General features: G+C 44.8%; 3 protein-coding genes across 4 annotated transcripts in view; 2 read left to right on the top strand and 1 right to left on the bottom strand.

Annotated features, from left to right (window-relative positions):
* rtkna (rhotekin a) overlaps nt 1-7,764 on the top strand; it is a 166,525-nt gene extending 158,761 nt beyond the window's left edge. For both annotated transcript variants that reach the window (XM_084323528.1, XM_084323529.1), the window contains exons 10-11: nt 424-528; nt 3,643-7,764. In XM_084323528.1, the coding sequence (XP_084179654.1) occupies nt 424-528; nt 3,643-4,361 (824 nt within the window). In that variant the 3' untranslated portion in view covers nt 4,362-7,764. The remainder of the gene's footprint in view (nt 1-423; nt 529-3,642) is intronic.
* Nucleotides 7,765-8,295: 531 nt separating this feature from the next.
* On the bottom strand, nt 8,296-14,397 carry mblac2 (metallo-beta-lactamase domain containing 2). Its single transcript, XM_084323973.1, has 3 exons — nt 13,855-14,397; nt 10,205-10,419; nt 8,296-9,415 (listed from the first exon to the last, which is right to left on the bottom strand). Exons 1-3 carry the CDS (start codon nt 14,300-14,302, stop codon nt 9,239-9,241), a joined length of 840 nt encoding a protein of 279 aa, XP_084180099.1. The 5' UTR covers nt 14,303-14,397; the 3' UTR covers nt 8,296-9,238.
* Nucleotides 14,398-15,189: 792 nt separating this feature from the next.
* On the top strand, nt 15,190-21,844 carry polr3g (polymerase (RNA) III (DNA directed) polypeptide G; the record flags this gene model as incomplete). The annotated part of the gene is made up of 7 exons (XM_084322706.1): nt 15,190-15,300; nt 15,506-15,635; nt 19,320-19,376; nt 19,476-19,535; nt 19,868-19,932; nt 21,203-21,349; nt 21,683-21,844. The coding sequence occupies 7 exons, from the start codon at nt 15,190-15,192 to the stop codon at nt 21,767-21,769; spliced, it is 657 nt and encodes a 218-aa protein (XP_084178832.1). The 3' UTR covers nt 21,770-21,844.
* Between the last annotated feature and the right edge of the window lie 165 nt (nt 21,845-22,009).

Below are 22,009 nucleotides of genomic sequence, written 5' to 3'. Positions count from 1 at the left end.
CTATACCATACCACTACAGCTATACTATACCATACCATACCATACTATGAGCATGACTATACAACTGCAGCCATACCATACCAGCCAGTGTCTTGGGTTGATGGACTGTTTATTGTGTTGCGTTTGTATGTTTTAGATTGTTACGTCTTGTGACTGCAGTACTGTTATTTTTTATTGCCGACCTTCTACATGTGCAGGACAGATTCCCCTCAGGGCAAATGAAGATCTATTTATAGTGTACACTCACTCACCCACACACACACACAACACAAGGCTTTATTTAGCTCTCATCACATTTCATATGCACTCGATTTGCATTAACTTTTTGCATCATTCATAGAATTCCTGTGGCACTCAGCACTGAGAGCGTGTGTCCCTTCGCCCCACGGCTGGATGATTTGACGGCTTGCTTCCCTCCCTCAGGCCAATGGAAGCAGTGCTGCGACGACCTGATGAAGATCGAGTTGCCATCGCCAAGAAAACCTGCCCCAATCACGCCAAAACAGGGCTCCCTTTACCACGAAATGGGTAAGACGGCAACCTGAACAACAGATGAACAACCGTGAACGTTTTAGTTGAATAAAGACTAGTTTGGAAAAGAAAATCTGAATATACAAAATACAGGTACCGGCCCTAAAAAAAAAACTAGAAGAAAACGAAATCCCAAAGAAGTGACGTTCCCTTCCTGCCGCACTGCATGCCTGTCTGTAGCTCTTCAGTAACAGTGTGGACCTCATCCATGTGCATGAGAAATACTGTCGCCATTAATCTCTCCTCTCCGAGATCTCGACCCTCTTTGTCTCTCTGTACTTTAGATGGAATAGTGCTGCCATCTCTGATATACTGCTGACTCTCTCTCTTTCTTTCTCTCCGTCTCTTCTTTTCCTCCTGTGTCCTGAACCCTTCACTCTTGCCCCCCCCCCCCCCGTTATTTTCTTTATACCCCCCCCCCCTCCCCCTCATGTCCTACCTCTTTTTCCCCCCTCATTAAAACACCATTTTCCATACTTTTTCACTTTTTTAATCTTTCACTTTCATTTACATTGCGGTGAATCATTTTTGTATACATCTAACTTCCTTTTCTGCACCAACCATGCTTTTAATTACCACATATCCACCACATATCGCCCCTCACGACTTTCAAAACGCGTAACGCTCGCACCCCATTCCATCCTCCATACCTCCCCTCCCTCTCCACTGTAACCACCTCCCCTCTCTCGTCCACCCCGTCCTCCGTCCACCCCGTCCCTCCCCGGAAGCCCCTCTTGCCACACCCTCCTGTGAGGGTCTCCTGCTGCAGGATAACGCTGTGTCTGCCGAGATACGCGCTCTGCTCTCGTCCTATTACAACGACAGGTGAAGTAACAGGAAGAGTGGTGGGTGTAGCCGTCCAGGGAGGGGGGGGGGGGGGGTTGTGGTCCCGTCTGTGTGGCTCAGTGGGCAGAGCGCTTGGGGCTCAGCATGGCACTAATACTACCGGGGGTTCGATTCCTACTAGGGTCGCACCTACTACTAGACTAGATTACAGATGCAATCTAGCCTTCTGGCTAAATCTTGCGTATTTACATATATATATATTTTTTGTATCCACTTTTTCTCCCATTTTCTATATTTTCTCCCATCCCAATTTCGTATCATCCAATTCAACCCTCCCCCGTCACGGACGCTGTTTCCCCTCCGGTACTTGAGGTAACAGCAGTCGCATCTTTTCACCTGCGCAGCTCGATCTCTCAGTGGCGAGGAGTAACGCGTGGGAGGCTCACGCTGCCCCCGACACTTCCTGATTCTACTGCGCAGGCGCACCAACCGACCTGTAGGAGTCGCTGTCCACAACGCCCGATCCCCACCCATCAGTTTCCCACCCCCTAATACGGCCAATGTGTATTAGTACGAACGACCAGCTAAACTGAAAGCAAATGTGGAGCGCTGGGCTCGAACTGACAAGCCCAGCGTTTCCAGTATATCGTGGCGAGCGCCTTGCCCACTACACCACGTAGCCGCCCCCGCGTATTTACATTTATTGTTGATTAATATGCACTGTCCCTTTTACAAATAAACTTAAACTGAAAACAAGCATGAATTTGCCATAGCTGTGACCTTTTCACAATGGGTTACTCCCATTGCCATGCCCCCTTTTAGCCAATTGGGATCAACACACGCACGCACGCACGCACACACACGCACGCACACACACACACACACACACACACACGCACACACACACGCACGCACACACACGCACACACACACACACGCACACACACACACACACACGCACGCACACACACACACGCACACACTCGACCTCCATGCCCAATGTCAGCCTCCGAGGGAGAGACCTGTGGCCGCTAGGGGCGGGGACACTTTTGTGGACCGGCCGACTGACCTATAGAGCTGCTGGTCGCCGTGGTTCCACCGTGAAGTGTAAATGACTAAATGTAAGTGCTTTGTGTCCCAGTGCTTGAAAAGCGCTCGAGGAAATGCAGTGATTTAGTTGCTGACCTTCCCAGTAATCTGCACGTTGTACGTTTTTCAAATATATTCCAAAGCTTTTTAATTAAATTCCTCTGCTTCCGTTTTCGGCGGAAATGAGTGGTTACAATCTCTGAGATCTGTTCAATGCGAATACAGTGAACTAAGTCTGAAAGTGATTGCAGACGCCCCACACGCAGCTACTTTTCAAACGTACGACTCGACACCAGAGGTACTTGGTTTCACAGGGGCACGCAGCGACAGTGCTCAACACTTAACACACATGCAGAGGCATTCTAATATTCACAGCCGTGCAATGTAATTAGTCTCCTTTAAAAGGAGCACTTCGCAGATTTTTCAACCTCCATCCTATCGTTGTGTCGTGAGGAGGACATGTGATGTAACGCACAGACGTCTTCTCCAGAGCTCAGCCACATCGGCACCCCGAGAAATTCCTCCGGGTGGCGTCAGTAACGTGGGGAAAGTCGTACTGCAGTTGAAAATAGTTGAGGAAATAGTGTCTGCAGTTCGCTAGAGGTCTGCTCTCCTCTCGGTGACGTGGCTGAGCTCTGGAGACACAGAACACGTTGGTGAGTTACATGGTTATCCTCCTCACATGTCCTCCTCACAACAGAACGATAGGATGAAGGTAGAAAATCAGTGACGTGATCCTTTAAGTCATTTTGACGCTTCATCACTTGCATTAGCTTTACTTCCCTGGTTCCGTGTGACATATTGCAACTGTCTAATTAGACTTGACCATTGACTGTATAATTAACCTTTTTATAGACATTGTCTAATTAGACTTGACCATTGAATCGTTACTGATTGACTTGTTGAGTTAGTTATTCAATTGTTTAAATTTTTTGTACTAATGTACACTGACATGGGGTACATGGTATTTGTATACATGTGCCCAAATGTCCTTGTTTATAATGTCCTCATCTTGAGCTCACTAAGACAAATTCCTAACAACCTCCGGTTGAAGTGGCAATACAATCTTTAATCTCAGTAGGCATAATGGAAAATAAAGTCTTGAAAGCAGACGTAACAGAAAACCGTTAGGGGATAAGATAAGATATTCCTTTATTGATCCCCTTGGGGAATGCATGGCTACAGAACACCCGGGCTGTATGCCAGTTGTATAACGAGATATTCTCCTCCCTGCAGTTATTGAGGCACCAGATGACCTGAGCAGCACTGTGTCGGACATCCTGGCTCGGAGGATGCAGGAGCTGGAGCTACGCAGCCAGCTGGGGACCTCTCCGACCTGGATGTCTCTGTTCGAGGAGGAGACCCCGCAGGGCTGTCCCCGCCCCTGTCCCTCTCGTCTATCTGGCCACAGCCCCCGCACAGCCCCCCACCGCCTCCCCCGGAGCCCCATGAGCCCCCACCGCTGCCCCCGCCTGGGCCTGCTGTCCTCGGACGCCAGCCTGACGTCGGACAGCGACAGCCCCTGCAGCACCAGCCCCTGTTCCCGCCACCGCGGCTGGGCGGAGCCTTCCTTCTCGCCGTCCTCTCCGTCGCGCCTGAGGCCGCGCACTATGTCCCTGGATGCTAAGCTCAGCACCCTCAGGGGGAGGGGCTACGGAGGAGGAGGAGGCGGCGGGACCTTCCAGTGCTCCTGCCAGGCTCCGCCGTCCTCTTCCTCCCTGCTCGCCCCGCTGCCGGTCTCGTCCCGCCCCCCTCGCTCGCCCTGCGGCACCCAGACCACCCTCTCCTGCTCCAGCTCCACGTCCAGCAACAGCTCCAGCAACAGCGAGGGGAGCCACAGCCCCGAGTCCTCCGAGGGAGGGGCCCCCTTCTCGCGGCCCTCCCCGGCCCGACGCAGCCTCAGGAACCTCAGGGCCAGACTGGACCCCCGCAACTGGCTCCAGAGCCAGGTGTGAACTAGTGTCTTCAGACGTCCACATAGATGTACCCGACGACTGTCGTCAAGCCACTGTTTAACTGGCTTAACATGGAATAACACATGTTCTATAATCAAAAGATGTTAAGTATGAAACCGCCTCGGGCGGCATGCTAACTAACCACGTTACCGCCAGTCCTTGGGAAGACAGGCCCGCATCTACCCCCTCTCTCTACGATGGAGGATAGATCATGGAAGACCTGCCTGGGGTAAACTGGAACGACTTAAACAAATACAAAAGGACAGGTGACGATCTCTGCAGGCTGCTCTGCGCTTTTACTGGGGCTGTCACAAACTGGACATGGTCCAAAACTACATCTTTTGGAAAAGATGGTGATGCTAATTATGGGAGACGGATACTGAGAACAGGCTTTGTCTGTTACACACACACACACAATGTTGTCTGTCTTTGGACTGTGTACTTCTGAAACGTACAAACTGGAAAGGGTTTCTTTCATCTTCTGCATTAGCCGTCCTTTAGCCACTCAACACTTTAAAGTGAGTTCAAGGTCGTGTGTATTGGTACACTAGCGGTATATTGACTGTAATGTTTGTTCATTTGTATAAGTAACATCTTGCAGTGTGTGTGTGCTCTGGTCAAAGCAGTAAGCAGCATGTGGCTAAAATGATTAGGATCAATCAGTGTTTTCCAGTTTTGGGCCTGGTTGAGTGCTGGCTGGTTGCCTGTACTTGCTGTGATGTCCACGTCAGTGTACTTGTCATGCAGCATCTACACATCTGAGATTTTAAAAGGTATCTTAAAAAAAACAACGATGCACAGTTTTGCTTTTTTTTGCATGATTTGGCTTAAAGGGTTTGGGTTTGCTTGTTTTCTTTTTGGCATGATTTGAAAATATTTTCCGCAAGTGAATTTGGTGAAAACGAGTGTTGACATTTACTGTACTGCTTGGAACTGTGATTTCTTCAGGGTTAGAATTGTATTTGCATCCAGGCAAACTGCACGCTGTTCAGGAAGAGGTTATGATGACAATAATTAGAAGAGAGGAGATGGAATGTCTCAAAAATTAACCAAAGGTTGATTATTACTTAAAACAAGAACAACTAAGCCATACTAACAAATCCTGCTACACAGCCTTACTGCAGTATTGTGGTATCACACAATAAAATGCTTTCACAAACCAGTCTCAGCTGCAAGAAAATGTCAAACATCTGTCAATTAAGTGTTATGCAATACAGGAAACATCTATAGCAAATTGTGATATGGTGGTTGAATTTTACTTCCCGTGAAAGAGTGGTCCTTTACTTAAATGCCAATCAGTTATTATGTCATCATGGTAATAAAGACAGGCGCATGGCTTTACACTGCAACCATGAGTTTTTCTCTTACTGTGACACTTTTCATTATCATCTAGACAGGAACTGATGCATATAATCTTGATGTGAATTTGTCTGAGACAGCAATGATCTTTATTGCGGTATAAAGGAAAAACCTGAGGTGTAAACAGTTCTCACATGTAAACAATGCCGACGTGTAAACAGTGCTCACGTGTAAACAGTGCTCATGTGTAAACAGTGCTCACGTGTAAAGTGCTCATGTAAACAGTGCTAATGTGTAAACAGTGCTCACGTGTAAAGTGCTCATGTAAACAGTGCTCATGTGTAAACAGTGCTCACGTGTAAAGTGCTCATGTAAACAGTGCTCATGTGTAAACAGTGCTCACGTGTAAACAGTGCTCACATGTAAACAGTGCTCACGTGTAAACAGTGCCCATGTGTAAACAGTGCCCATGTGTAAACGGTGCTAATGTGTAAACAGTGCTCATGTGTAAACAGTGCCCATGTGTAAACAGTGCTCATGTGTAAACGGTGCTCACGTGTAAACAGTGCCCATGTGTAAACAGTGCTCACGTGTAAACAGTGCTCACATGTAAACAGTGCTCACGTGTAAACAGTGCTCACGTGTAAACAGTGCTCACATGTAAACAGTGCTCATGTGTAAACAGTGCTAGTGATGTGTAAACAGTGCTCACATGTAAACAGTGCTCACGTGTAAACAGTGCTCACGTGTAAACAGTGCTCATGTGTAAACAGTGCTAGTGATGTGTAAACACTAAACAGTGCTCACGTGTAAACACTACAGTGCTCACGTGTAAACAGTGCTTGTGTGTAAACAGTGCTCACGTGTAAACAGTGCTCATGTGTAAACACTAAACAGTGCTCATGTGTAAACAGTGCTCGTGTGTAAACAGTGCTCATGTGTAAACACTAAACAGTGCTCATGTGTAAACAGTGCTCATGTGTAAACACTAAACAGTGCTCATGTGTAAACACTAAACAGTGCTCACGTGTAAACAGTGCTCACGTGTAAACACTAAACAGTGCTCGTGTGTAAACAGTGCTCACGTGTAAACACTAAACGGTGCTCACGTGTACAGTGCTCGTGTGTAAACAGTGCTCATGTGTAAACAGTGCTCATGTGTAAACACTAAACAGTGCTCATGTGTAAACAGTGCTCATGTGTAAACACTAAACAGTGCTCATGTGTAAACAGTGCTCATGTGTAAACAGTGCTCATGTGTAAACACTAAACAGTGCTCATGTGTAAACAGTGCTCATGTGTAAACACTAAACAGTGCTCACGTGTAAACACTAAACAGTGCTCAAGTGTAAACACTAAACAGTGCTCGTGTGTAAACAGTGCTCACATGTAAACACTAAAACAGTGCTCACGTGTAAACACTAAACAGTGCTCGTGTGTAAACAGTGCTCACATGTAAACACTAAAACAGTGCTCACATGTAAACACTAAAACAGTGCTCACGTGTAAACACTAAAACAGTGCTCACGTGTAAACACTAAAACAGTGCTCACGTGTAAACACTAAAACAGTGCTCACGTGTCTCTGGTCAGTGCAGTAAAGCCGATCCCTCTGTGTAGCTCCATTGTTATGGACTTTACTACATTAACCGTTTTATCTCCCGGAGCTCAGAACCAGGGAAACCATTTGTACGAAGAATAATCTAAACTGTCAAATGTTTGAAAATAATCAGCATTTGTTACTGTAAAGCATTTTTGTTTTGTTTTTGTAAGTTAAACAGAATTCTTCTTGTATTTTGTTACAATCTATTTTACTTATTGATTTTGTTATAAATGCAGCTATATTATTGATACGATTATATAATTTTAAACAGATGTGCAGATCTTTTTAACTGTTGTGATCGTTAACATTGAGTGTTATAACCTTGGAAGAGTGTCTTGTGGGTCTCGGGTCTTAGAGGGCTGCTCACCATCCTAGAGGGTAATGGTTCTGCTCTGCATGTTCACCATCCTAGAGGGGCAACGGTAAAGGTTCTATTCTGCATGCTCGTCACCATCCCAGAGGGGCAACGGTTTCATGTTGAAATAATGTAACATTCATAATAATAAATGCTTTATCAATTTACAATTGTCTACATGTGTTTCAATCACGTTTCCATCCATCTCACTGACGGCAAATATTGTTTTCAAAAGATGCAATCTGCTAATATGACAATATACTTTTCCTTATGTTGAAATGTTGAAATATTGCGATGACGAAAGCTATCAGACCGTAGAAATGCCAAATGTTAAAAATCCCTTTTACCTCGTGTTTTTAAAATACTATTAATATTTCATCAACAAAAGCATATACGCAGAGCATACCTTCAAAACAGAAAGCAATTCCGAGTCAAACTAAATTAACCACTGACCCAATTCTAATTGTCATTTGGGTGCACTGGGTGAAGTAAAAGGAGTTATTTATGGGAACTACCGTCTCCCCTTTGTCTCACGACGAAGACTAAGGTAAACACGTCTGCGCCGAGAGACCTGACGAGCTGAAAGTGAACCGTGGACGAGTGTCAACGGCGGTCTACGTGAGACAAACATCTGGACGAGGTCTACGTGAGACAAACATCTGGACCAGCAGATACAACGGAAGCTTTATTGTGAACGCTCCGGTTTTATATACAAGTAGATAAGTACAAAGCACTCTTACAAACAACCGAGGTAGTGTGGACACGAGTCATCACTGAGCATCGTAGCGTGCGTGGAGAGATACTATGGTCATACTGAGTACTGGAAGACGGGTCTCTCAGCTCCCTGCTATCTGTAAGTGCTGAGTTGTACCACTGTTGTGCCATGTGTTCCTTTAACACTGCAGAGTATAAATAAAAACATATATTTAACCATGTGCAACAAATCAAATACATCTTCATTATCCATGTGTCTTTTCAACATAATAAGACATATCTTGTACTGTATATATACTCTGTATGATCAGCTGATCACTGATTCATGGAACCCAGTAGAGCTCTGCAGTGCAGTGCCTGCCCCCCCCCCCCCTGGTTCTTGGAGGGATGTTCTCGATGGCCGTAGCCTCTGGTGAAAACCACAGGGTTTCCACGTTGCACAGTAGAATCACTGGATATGATGTTCATTATGGAGAAGATGCTCCCAGAACCAAAGAGGGCGTTGGCACTGCAGGGCTCTACAGGGACAATTAAAACCCTGTAAGACCCCCGGTTGCAAAATTACAACATCACTTTTAGCTTTTAGCTATTTAAAAAAGTCTTTAAATGTATTTTTTTTAGCACATTTACATAGTCAATGGGTCCCTCACAATGCTATTGGATAGTAAATGTGTTTATAGGTCCCACATTCTGGCCTCTGAAGTTGATCATGTCAATTTCATTTGGGCCTTACACGGTTAAAGATAATTTTGGCAATGATATAATTTCTACTGGATCACATGAGTAAAATGAACAGCATTACATTAAATTACAGATTGGGTGAGGGGCTCTCTCGCCTCAACACCTTCCATCCTGTCCCCCAGATTTAGCAAACTACTCCGCCTCCTCCTCATCATCATCTTCATCTTCATGAGCAGGCACTCCGTGGGTTGGATGCCCGCAGCGCCAGCCCGGCCAAGGTCCTCCAGGCGAATGTGGAGAACCTGGCGGGACAGGTCCCAGCTCTGCTGATGTACCCTGACGCGATGCTGTTGAGACGTTTCCCTCCGAAGGTGTTGTAGTGTCCTGGAAGCACCTGGTCCACCTGTTCATAACATAAGATATTCCTTTATTGATCCCCTTGGGTCAATTCAGCAGTCATAACAGCATGGGGGGGGGGGGAGGTATGGGCATGGTAATAGCAGAAGACATAAATACAGGCAATACAATTATAGTACAGTAGAAAAGTAAAAATAGGCAGTGTAAATTATATTAACTCTGAATATACGCATTATGAGCAAGTAGGCAGTGTGATCAAAGGTGCAGATTAGGGTCTGTATGCCCTATCAGTTATATTATACATTACAATAAATATGGTTAATAACACTAGAATCTAAATATATACCATGGTCCATGAGTAAGTACATTTCATTCAAAAATATTAATTTGTAATTGACAATCATTAAAATACTTCCACATGAATGCTGACACACCCTGTTTTCTTTAACTACGAGCTGGGCACCATGGTGGGTCCCCGCATGTCAAAGAGGTCACAGAGCAATGTCCCAGGGTGAGACTAAACGTCCAGAACCTGGGTCTGTAGAGGGGGCGTAACTTTTCCACCCAGGGGCTAAAGTGACTGGTGGATTCATAAACTCACCAGACACTTTTATTATTCTACCGGCCAAATAGAATTTGAAGTCTAGTCGTTAGACGAGTAGACAAACCCACCAGCCACATACAAGATTTAGCAGCATTTTGGTGGCAGATGGTTAACTCCCCACCCCAGACATTATGATTGGTTTCATTGCACCAATCAAGATCAATTAAATCCAGAAATTAAACAAAACTTCCAACTATAGCACATCATTCCTGGTCTGTTTCCTGCCATTACCTGTTCACTGTCCACCAGCCCGACCAGACGCTCGCAGCTGCTGATGTAGTCGGCCACGCGGCTGTACGGCAGCCAGTCGATCATGGCGCCGTCGTACACCACGTCTCCGCTGAACAGCAGCTTGTTGTCGCGGTCGTGGAGGCAGATGCTGCCCCGGGAGTGACCGGGCATGTGCAGCACCGTCAACTGTCTGTCGCCCAGGTTGATCACATCACCTTGAGGAGGAGAGGGAGAGAGAGAGAGAGAACGAGACAACACCAGATGTTAGGCCTAACAAAAATAATAGTTGGTTTCAGGTTGGTTGTCAGTTTGGCCATGGGTAGGTAGGGAATTTTTTTATTTATTTTTTTTTTTTATTCTTTCCCACGGCGACTATGGATAGGGAATTTCTTTATTTAATTAACCCTTTCACTGCCACACGACAGAAGGTTAGCCCTTTACTATCACACAACCGACGGCGATGCTCCATCATTAGCATCATTAGCTCCGCGGATGCGGAGCTAATGATGCTAATGATGGAGCATCGCCGTCGGTTGTGTGATAGTAAAGGGCTAACCTTCTGTATTGTCACAGTGAAAGGGTTAACCGGCTGTCGTGTGGCAGTGAAAGGGTTAAAATGTTCACAACAACATGGATGCATGTACTCTGCCAGCATGTTTAATATCCATAATACTAAATGTTTGACTAAGATTTCTATGAAACTTTATTCTTAAAAAAAAAAAAAAAATGATTTTTTTTTTTTTTAATATATAATTTTTTTTTTAAACTCATAAAATATATTGGGTCGCACCTAAATCGGCAGGGTCGGTCGGCAACCTGAAACCAACCATTATTTTTGTTAGGCCTTACTCAAAATCTCAAAAACACTTGTATGCCGCCCGCCCGCCCTTCAGCGGTTTCCAAGGCCTCAAGAGAGAGAGCCCAGTCCCCAAGTCATTGTCCTAGACGTGATGATGGACGTACATCCTGATTTGGCTGGTTGGAATTGAGCCTATAGCCTATGTTTTACTTGCCCTTGTGTCGCCTCCAATTATAACGGGTTATAACAATAGTTTCCAGGGTCTAGGGATCGATTTGGGTCGGGCCGGACGGGTCAAACAGTGGGACGGGAGTTTGAAACGGCCACGTTCAGCAATAAGATATACCAGCTGCACTGCAGTAGAGACTGACGCAGCAGAGCACACGGCGTGTATTGACCACCATTGTACAATATTAACCTTTTCACTGCCAAAACGGTTAACCCTTTCACTGCAACAACACACGGAAGGTTAACCCTTTCACTGCCACCGTCGGTTGTGTGATAGTAAAGGGTTAACCTTCTGTCGTGTGGCAGTGAAATGGTTAAGAGTCTGCTGCTGGAATAATACCAGGGAGGCCAGCTGAGAGAGTTTACCCCCAACTTTGACCAGTGTGCAGCGCTAATAATGCACACTGTAACTAGGGGCTGTTCCTAACGAGAGAAACTATAATGCACACTGTAACTAGGGGCTGTTCCTAACGAGAGCAACTATAATGCACACTGTAACTAGGGGCTGTTCCTAACGAGAGCAACTATAATGCACACTGTAACTAGGGGCTGTTCCTAACGAGAGAAACTATAATGCACACTGTAACTAGGGGCTGTTCCTAACGAGAGAAACTATAATGCACACTGTAACTAGGGGCTGTTCCTAACGAGAGCAACTATAATGCACACTGTAACTAGGGGCTGTTCCTAACGAGAGAAACTATAATGCACACTGTAACTAGGGGCTGTTCCTAACGAGAGAAACTATAATGCACACTGTAACTAGGGGCTGTTCCTAACGAGAGCAACTATAATGCACACTGTAACTAGGGGCTGTTCCTAACGAGAGCAACTATAATGCACACTGTAACTAGGGGCTGTTCCTAACGAGAGCAACTATAATGCACACTGTAACTAGGGGCTGTTCCTAACGAGAGAAACTATAATGCACACTGTAACTAGGGGCTGTTCCTAACGAGAGCAACTATAATGCACACTGTAACTAGGGGCTGTTCCTAACGAGAGAAACTATAATGCACACTGTAACTAGGGGCTGTTCCTAACGAGAGCAACTATAATGCACACTGTAACTAGGGGCTGTTCCTAACGAGAGCAACTATAATGCACACTGTAACTAGGGGCTGTTCCTAACGAGAGAAACTATAATGCACCCTGTAACTAGGGGCTGTTCCTAACGAGAGCAACTATAATGCACACTGTAACTAGGGGCTGTTCCTAACGAGAGAAACTATAATGCACACTGTAACTAGGGGCTGTTCCTAACGAGAGAAACTATAATGCACCCTGTAACTAGGGGCTGTTCCTAACGAGAGCAACTATAATGCACACTGTAACTAGGGGCTGTTCCTAACGAGAGCAACTATAATGCACACTGTAACTAGGGGCTGTTCCTAACGAGAGCAACTATAATGCACACTGTAACTAGGGGCTGTTCCTAACGAGAGAAACTATAATGCACACTGTAACTAGGGGCTGTTCCTAACGAGAGCAACTATAATGCACACTGTAACTAGGGGCTGTTCCTAACAAGAGAAACTCTTTGTCGATGAACAGTCATAGAAGACTAAAAGTGAATTAAAATGTTCAAATCGACAAATCTGTTGAGATTTCCTGAAAAATGAGAAGCACCTCTCTGCCAGGCACAATATTTAAAGAGGTGGTCCTTCTGCACGACTACATGTGGGGAACACCATTTTACACAAATTGTCAATTAATCAATTAGTCTATGACCTTTATTCCACTAAAAATTTATTTAGTGGGGGACAGCCTTATATAATGGATTCTATGGGTCCATATAGGATGCTCTCCTGTGATTTGGTCTGAACCAGTCTGTTCCTTTCTCTGGATTTTCTCTACTGTTCTCTGCTCCGTTGGATGAAACAGAATCCATCAGAGTAGTCGGCAGGCTGGTTTAAAATAGAATAACTGCGTACTATACCGCTGACTGAGTGCAAGTCAGAAGGTGGTTTTCATTTCCTCACATAATGATCAATAATACAGAAACCATCAATCCTGCTCGTTTGCAACGGAGGCCCATCTGAGAACCGCATTGACTACCAAGCCTTTATGCAATAGCATCATATTGTGTAGGCTGATGAATGGTAGTCTTTACCGGGGCTATATTGTTCACCTTTTTGTTGTCAAACATGTACAAATATGTTTATTTGAGGCAATGTTTAGACTTTTAGACACACATGTGATGTGATTACAGACCAGTTAGGCTACTGTGTCCAGGGTTCATGCACCCAGTGAGTCAGCGTGTGTGTGTGTGCGTGTGTGTGTGTGTGTGTGTGTGTGTGTGTGTGTGTGTGTGTGTGTGGTGTGTGTGTGTGTTGGTCCCGTGCCAAGTCTCCTCTGCAGTATAAATCTTCATGCAGGAATAGATGTTCCCTCTCTTGTCCAATTGTGAAAACTAGATTGTCTCTAACAGCGGGCGCAGGCAGCCACGTCCACGATGAGACTCGGTCTAATCGCATCCCTATCCACCGTTATCATCGTCTCTCAACAGATGCAATAGTGACGCATCGAGCTTGAGAAAGTGGTCCGTTCTGTGACCAGAGCCAGCACACCGGTCTGACCCACCGTCCTAAACCTCATTTAGACTGATATATATCCCGCTTACCTTCCTGCAGTATATGCGTGGGCTGCACCGGCTTGACTTTGTAGTGCCTTGCCCTCCACCCCGGCGTGGGAGCCTGGACTATCTCCCGGTCGCTGAGCCAGGTGACCGTCTCGAAGTTGTCGCCGTTGACCAGGGCATCGACCTCCGCGCTGTGGACGCCCACCTGTTGGAACTGGTGGAGGCCACCCGAGTGGTCGAAGTGGGCGTGGGTGGCGATGGCCAGGAGGGGGTTCTTCCTCTGCGGGTCGCCGTCTGCTCCCAGCAGCTCCTGGGCGGTGATGTAGTCAGGTAGGCTCCTCAGGCCCAGACCCGTGTCGATCACCACGTCCTGGTGGGAGCCGCGCAGCAGCCAGATATTCGCCCGGTTTTCGGACGCGTAAAAGCGCTCCTGGATCCAGAACATGCCGTCTCCGAGCGATTTGTGCGCATACCAGTCCGTGACAGACATCCCAATTCATGCACTTGTTCGAAATTAATTCGGATATTGTGCTGTCAGATTATCTTTTTTTTTTTTGCAAAAAGAATTAAGCGCTCAGCTGCAATGTTTTCATTATAGACGGGAATAATAAAATGATGGTGGTCGCCGACACACCCTTGCGGGGAGGATGCGTGTTCATTGGAAGAGCTGGTGTTTGACGGAAGTATTTAACCTGAAACTATTGGCTATAAAATAATAAATAATAAATAATAAAAACGCCCACTCGTGTCGTCATTGGAGGCGTGCCGGTTTAAAAAGCTCCATTACGCAGCATGGGGGGCTACTGACAGTTTAGCGTTGTGTTCTTGTGCGAAGCCATCCAGTCCAGTGACAGACACAATTGTCGATCAGATTTGATTTGGTGGTAAATTCATCTCCGTCTTCACACGATACTCACTCATATTGTTTATTTATTGACAGACGAACAGGCAGCAGCTTGAACGTTGACAGGGAAAATAGAAAACAAAACGTGCTGCTGATTCAGCAAACACAGTCCTGCCAACACTATCACAGACGATATGAATGGATTGACACCGTCAATCCCACCGGCGTGTCGGCTACTGTCACTGCTGTAAAACATGGCAATTCGGCGGAGAATAGCTTTTTGTTTCCTAGACTAGAGCTATGATCAAGATGGACGCCGAGTCAATATAATGCCTATTATCATGTGGTATAATAGCTCATGTCAGCGACCGGTGGACAACAACTCTCAATGGAAACCATTGTACAGATGTGATAAGTAGACCTTGTTCACCCTCTTGCTGGTTGTGCCTGTGTGTGGACATACAGGGTGTCTCTCTAATCCCATGCTGTGTGTGCTGTGTGCAGTACAGGAGTGTCCTCCTCCTACTACAGCCATGGGAGGCAAGGGTCGTGGTATAGCTGCCTTCAGTTTCAACATTGAGGCTCTGGGTCTCAGTAGAGGCTGTATGCCAGCTAACAGGGCGGGACCCAACCCACTGTTTCCAGTAAGTAGTCTACTGAGCCTATTTTGGCAAAGGGAAATGATTTGATTTGAAAAAAAAATATATATATATATAGAATGATAAGGTATACGTCTTGGAAAACAACATATGAAAGTACTTAAAAACATTATAAAAAAAATGTATAAGTGATGATATTGCGTGATTGCTAATTATGCCTGACTAGTATTTCTTCCGTCCCTTTTCCCAGGAGACAGAGTTCAAGCCAGTGGCCCTGAAGGCCGGAGAGGACGAGGACTACATGCTGGCCCTGAAGCAGGAGATGAGGGGAGCGATGAAACGACTGCCACATAACATCAAGCCTCTGTCCGGGAAGGCAGGTGAGGGGAGAGGGCGGGCTAGTGTATTAGACACTTGACATCCGATAATATGGCTGCTAGGAAGTAGGAACAGGGGGTGAGATAATGCAACACTCAGACTGAGGCATTTAATTAGGATCATATCCAGTGAGAGGCAGATTACTAGGGAGGGGGGGGGGGGGGGGGGGTAGTGTACTAGCATGGTATTCATCTCAAATGCACTGTAGTGTTAAAGGAACACGCCAACATTATGGGAAATGTGCTTATTGTCTTCTCCAGAGTCAGACAACAAGACGGGATACCAATTTCCTCCCTGTATATGTATATTTCTCTCCCACCCACCCACCCCCTCCTAATGTACAGTCTCCTCCCCATCATATATTCTCTGTTAGGATCTATGGGTAACAGTACTATATACCCGTATGTCATGTATGTCCCTATGCCATAAATGTCATGATGTCATGTATGTTGTGTATGTCATAAATGTCACTATGAATTGAAAATGGGGGACCCTGATGTAAACAAGACAAACGTCTTTCTCTGGTCTGCATCCCCTTAACAATTGTGTGTATTGAGCCGTACTGTATTGTACCTAGGGCTGGGCGATATGGAAAAAAATCATATCGCGATAACGATATGATAATTTTATTTTATTTCTCGATATCGATAATTATCGAATTGTTATAAGTATAAAAAAAAAAAAAAAAAAAATTTTTTTTTTTTTTAAACAACAGATGTATGTTTATTTTGCAGCAATTCTTTGTCATTGCCGCCATCTTTAGTGTTACATCCCCTCACACTCCAGTTCTCAGGCTGCAGCTGGTTTAAAAGCTAAAGTAAACCAGCTTCTCTGCTGGCTGTGGCTCCAGAGGAGTTGAACAGTTCTGGCTCTGCTCGTTAATTTTCGATCTTTTGGCGCTTTTTTGGTGGACAAACCACCGCACATGTGCACTGTGACTCGTGACTGGAGTCTAGTTCTGCTAGCACACATAGCCTACTGTGTACAGACGGTTTCAAAATGTATTTAAAATTAGAAAGCAAACAAAATAAATGGACAAGAGAAAAAGAAATCTGAATTTGGTCAGTATTGTCATTTGGACAAGCAAAGCCATTACTTTAAGTTGCAGGCAAGAAAGACAAGTCTGTCCACTGTCTCTGGTTTTAAAACTGCCCTGTTGCAGGTAAAAAAAAAAAAACGATTTTTCGATTTTTTTTTATTTCGATATTCGATATCGATTATTACAATATATCGCGATATTTATCGTTGTCGTTATATCGCCCAGCCCTAATTGTACCCATTCTGCAATCTGTTAAATAAAGTTTTCATTCATTATGTGCGTTCAGTAGAGAGCTATCCGGCTGCAGGCTAGCCTAGCTTAGCACAATTGAATGGAAGCAGATACGGACCAGTTAGTCTAGCTGTTAGCTGTAAAAACACCTCTCCCGGATGTATAAACCAGGCTAGTGCATCATGGTCCGTATCCACTTCTTCCATTCATTTGTGCTAGCTTGCAGCCGGATAGCTTTCTACTGAATGCACACTTGCACAGAGAGGAAATTGGTATCTAAGTAAGGGATAATGTATAGCTACGAGGTCATTGTCGCAAAATAATTGACCGACAGAGTTTAGAACACCGAGGCACAGCCGAGGTGTTTTAAACGTCAGTGAAGGTCAATTATTTTGCGACAATGACCGAGTATAGGCTATACATTATCCCGCTTATTACATGGCTAACTTACTAACAATATACCTAATTCATTTTACACCATCGACAAGACGAGATTAAATGCAGACGCAGTTGTTCTGTGGCTCTGTCAGCCCAAATAAAGTGATTATTATTATCGGCAGTCGGCAGGTCTGTGGTCTGATTGCACTGATGACTGAGTGCAGCTGTGCATATGCTGAGCAGCACTGATAGTGTGTGTACTGGGCTTGATTGGTCCAGCTGCGCACAGCGGTCATTATTGCTCGGCAGAGGTCAGTTATCGAGTAATAACGGACCTCTGACGAGCGCTGTTGACCAATCACAATCAAGCATTTCGGCGAATGTTAAAACGCCATGTAATAAGATAAGATATTCCTTTATTGATCCCCTTGGGGACATTCAGGCATCATAGCGGCATGGGGGAGGGGAGGCGGGGGGGGGTGCAGGTAGTAGAAGACATGGTACAGGTCATAGAATTATGGTACAGTGGAGAAGTAAACATTTTATATAAAAAAGGCAGTGTAAACAATATAATTAACTCTGGACATGCGCATATGGGCAACAAGGTGCAAAAAGAGGGTATGTATGCCCCATTATATTTGCCCTACAATAAATATAGTTACAATATATAATATCCAATATATCATCTATAAATGCTAAAAGTATGCTCTGATGAAGTATACACATACGGTGCAGTGCATAAGGTATGTATGTGATGATATACATAATACATTATATATTGTCCTCTTAGGTGGGAGTCAGACACTCAGTGATGGAAGTTCCTAGTAGTTGAATGTCTGGCAGCGGCCCCTGCCCACTGTTGTGGAGCCTGATGGCCGCTGATATGAAGGACTGGGCGAGGCGGTTAGTTGAGTGTCGGGGGGGTATGAGTCTGTGACTGAACGTGCTTCTCATCTTGACTAGCTCATCGTAGAGGGGGTGGTAGGAATTTTCTAGGATAGCAGCCAGCTTCCTTCTCATCCTCCTCTCTGCCACCACCTCTAGTCTGACCAGCTCGACTCCCACCACGGAGCTAGTCTTCCTCACCAGCTTGTTCAGTTTGTTGGTGTCCCTCGAGTTGATGTAGCCCCCCCACTGCCCCAGCATAGAAGAGGACGCTGGCCACTACAGACTGGTAGAATGACTGCAGCAGTCTATTGCACACATTGAAGGACCGGAGTCTCCTCAAGAAGAACAGCCTGCTCTGTTGTCCGACCAGTCCAGTTTATTGTTCAGGTATACCCCAAGGAACTTATGACTCCCACCACCTCCACCTCATCCCCTCGGATGGTGATGGGAGTCAGGGCTCTTCTTGCCCCTCCGGAAGTCCAGCACCAGCTCCTTGGTTTTACTGGTGTTGAGTTGGAGGTGGTTGCTGTCGCTCCACCCCACAAAGTTTTCCACCAGGGCTCTATACTCCTCCTCATCATCATCATCATGATGTAGCTTACAATGGAGGAGCCTCAAAAGCTAGAAAAAAATAATCAATTGACAGCTTTGCGAAACCAAACCAAGATTTTCTTCTGCTGCACAGACGTCACCATATGAACCCCCCCTCCAAATATAGAACAATATTTGATCATGTGGTGGTTTGAGCAAAAGCATGTTTTAGGAGTATGTTTTACTGGGCCAACATAACAGAACATGCCTGTAATGTGGTTAATAGTACCATGTTTCGGGCGCCATTTTTTAAGAGGTATTATGATGTCAATGTTATTCATTGTTCTTGGGGGGGGGTATTTAGAGTAGTATATGCAAAAACTCAGCAGTGTCTGCCATCTGGTACAGTAGAGGAAATCAAAACGTTGTTTATCATAGGGTTTTAGGGAAGATCAAGGTTTACCACTAGGCCCCAGAATGGGATGAGTTGCAGCAGCCAGTGTGGCTGGTGTCTACAAGCTGTGGGTCTGATGCGGTTAATGTGATGGGAGAGTCAAGTGTGAGCTTGTGTGAGAAGAACGCATCGAACTATAACGGCTTCTGTTTACATACCAAACAGGAGTGGAGCGGTACAAGCTGAGGTACGAGGAGGCGGCGCATGACGAGTGGACTCCAGGTACTGGTGTGCAACATGCTGCAATTGACCATATTCACAGTACAGCGGCCATTTTGCTCTTATGTGGAAAATGATAATAGCACATTTCTGACATTTTAGACTGGAACCTCTTTCCGAAGGAGTTGAAGCCCCAAAAGACGAAGCCCCGCGCTAAACCAGGTATATTATAAGGTGTGATTTATGTAGATAAGCTGTTGATTCCGTCATTATTAACCCTTTCACTGCCACACGACAGAAGGTTAACCCTTTACTATCCTGTCGCGTGGCAGTGAAAGGGTTAACCGTATGTGTATTGTCGCAGTGAAAGGGTTAACCGTTTGGTAGTGCGGCAGTGAAATGTGATGCAATGCCATAAACACGGCTCATTGACACGGTTGTCATTTAATTATTATCCCCTTGTTATTTGATTATTACAATCACCTGTTTACCTACCCAAGATATCTGCGATGACCACAATGTACTGGAATGCTGTGAATTTGCTTATTCAACAGGCACAAAGAAAAAACCTGCGAGCGTGTCGAGCGCAGAGAAAGAGGCTGTGCTGACTAAACTAAACGTAGGAATCTCTTCACTTTTTTCTCTCTCTTCACAGTGCATTCACCGTGGTGGTGTTTACAAGATCACTTGTTTCCTATATTCATTTAGGCAATGGTGGAAAGTAGGGATGGGTACAGAATCCTGTACTTTTAAGGGTATCGACCGAATCACGTCGGTACTACCGAGTACCGATTCACGTGAGATCCACCGGTGACACATTTTGGTAATAATGTTTTTTTTTGTTAAGTCCAATGACGTCAACATTTTGTTTACCGCGAAATTCCGCACGTACACTCGCACAACACACGCTTACCTAGGATTTGACTTGATTCAACAACAAAGCAGTCGGGGCGATGGCAAGCTGAACACGGTGTGGTTACACTTTACAAAGCTAGATGCAGACAACACTCGCTGCAATATTATATATTATATTAACAAATTGTTCTAAATAAATAATGATAATAAATTATTTGAAGTTTGGCCTAATTTTTTTACAACTGAGGTAGGTAGATTACATTTTTAGAGACTAAAGTACCGGAACTGTTGGGTACCGGTATCGATTCACAGGTACCGGTATCTGTTCAAATGTGAACAGTACCCAACCCTAGTGGAAAGTATTTCTTACTCGAGCACAATTTTGAGGTACTTGCACTTTACTTGTGTTTTTATTTTAGGGAACATTTTTACTACTTTTACTGCACTACATTTCAAAGGAAATATTGTACTTTTTACTCCACTACATTCATCTGAGCCCATAAGTTACTAGTTGCTTTGAAGAAAAATATTTTGCATAGACAACAAGGCAAAGATTTGTGAAGATTATGTACTTTAAAATCTGAAGCCAGCCAACTTCAAGAGGACGTAATCAGAGCAGCATAACTGACCACATACCACTTTAACATTACTTTGAGGTCAACAGTTCAAGAATTGATTGATCTGAAATTAATTGAACGCTCTTAAGGACTGGAATACATGCACATCATGTCAAATACATACTTTTGATACACAAGTACACTAAATATCATACTTCTACTATTACTTAAATCGTACTTTGAATGAAGGACTTTTAATTTTACCAGAGTACTATTTTATCTGGGTATTTCTACTTGTACTTAAGTAAAAGGAACTGTGTACTTCTTCCACCACTGCATTTAGGAACCCATATAATAACCGCTAGTCTTTATTCCATGGGGACTAAAAATGCCTATCAAGTTCAACGTGTCTTATTACTTTCTTGGATAGTAAATTAATGAAACCGATTGATATACTTGACCCTCACTTAAATACAGGAACTGGAGAAGAAAGGCGACGGAAACGATGAAAAATCGGACGAGGAGAAGGAGAACGAAGAGAAGAAGAAGAAGAAGGAGGGGGAGGAGGAGGAGGAGGAAGAAGAGGATGTAGAAGGGGAGCTTGAGGAAGAGGAAGGCGAGGAAGTAAGATGACACAACTCAAGTGATCACGTCTCGAGTGTTTAAATTGACCTGGCAAAGATCCACCATGGATCCAAACGCTGTCTTTATTAATAAAGGTCTATATTACACCTCTGTGGGCCGGTTCTACCTTCAAAATCGTGTTACGCACTTAACCCAGCGCCCCACTGTCGATCTTTCACCATCTTGGTTAACCCTTTAACTACCACACTACAGACGGTTAACCTTCTGTAGTGTGGTAGTTAAAAGGGTTAAGCCACATAAAATGATCATAGCTAGGGAACTAGACCCTCTGATGATGTTCTCTGGTCTCCCCCCCCCCCCCCCCCCCAATAGGAAAATGACTACATCGACAGCTACTTCGACAACGGGGAAGACGCCGCTGGGAGCGATGAAAACATGGACGTGGAGGCGACGTACTGAGATGAACAAATGTTTGTTACCACGACAACTATGCAAATTGGAACCCAAATGGGCACCGAATACAAATCCACAATGTGGATTTTCCTACTTTACATTATAGACCAAACTTAAATGGTTACATATGTTTGTTGATTCCGTTTTACTGTTACAAAAGTGTGATCATATCTGAAATGGCATTATTGTTTAAAATGTGTAAATAAAACAAAACAAAAGTATGGAAACACTGGCAAGACTTGAGCA

The sequence above is a fragment of the Notolepis coatsorum genome, assembly GCF_963971535.1.
Source record: "Notolepis coatsorum genome assembly, chromosome: 10".
Taxonomy (NCBI): domain Eukaryota; kingdom Metazoa; phylum Chordata; class Actinopteri; order Aulopiformes; family Paralepididae; genus Notolepis; species Notolepis coatsorum.
This window is presented reverse-complemented; position numbering and strand designations above follow the sequence as displayed.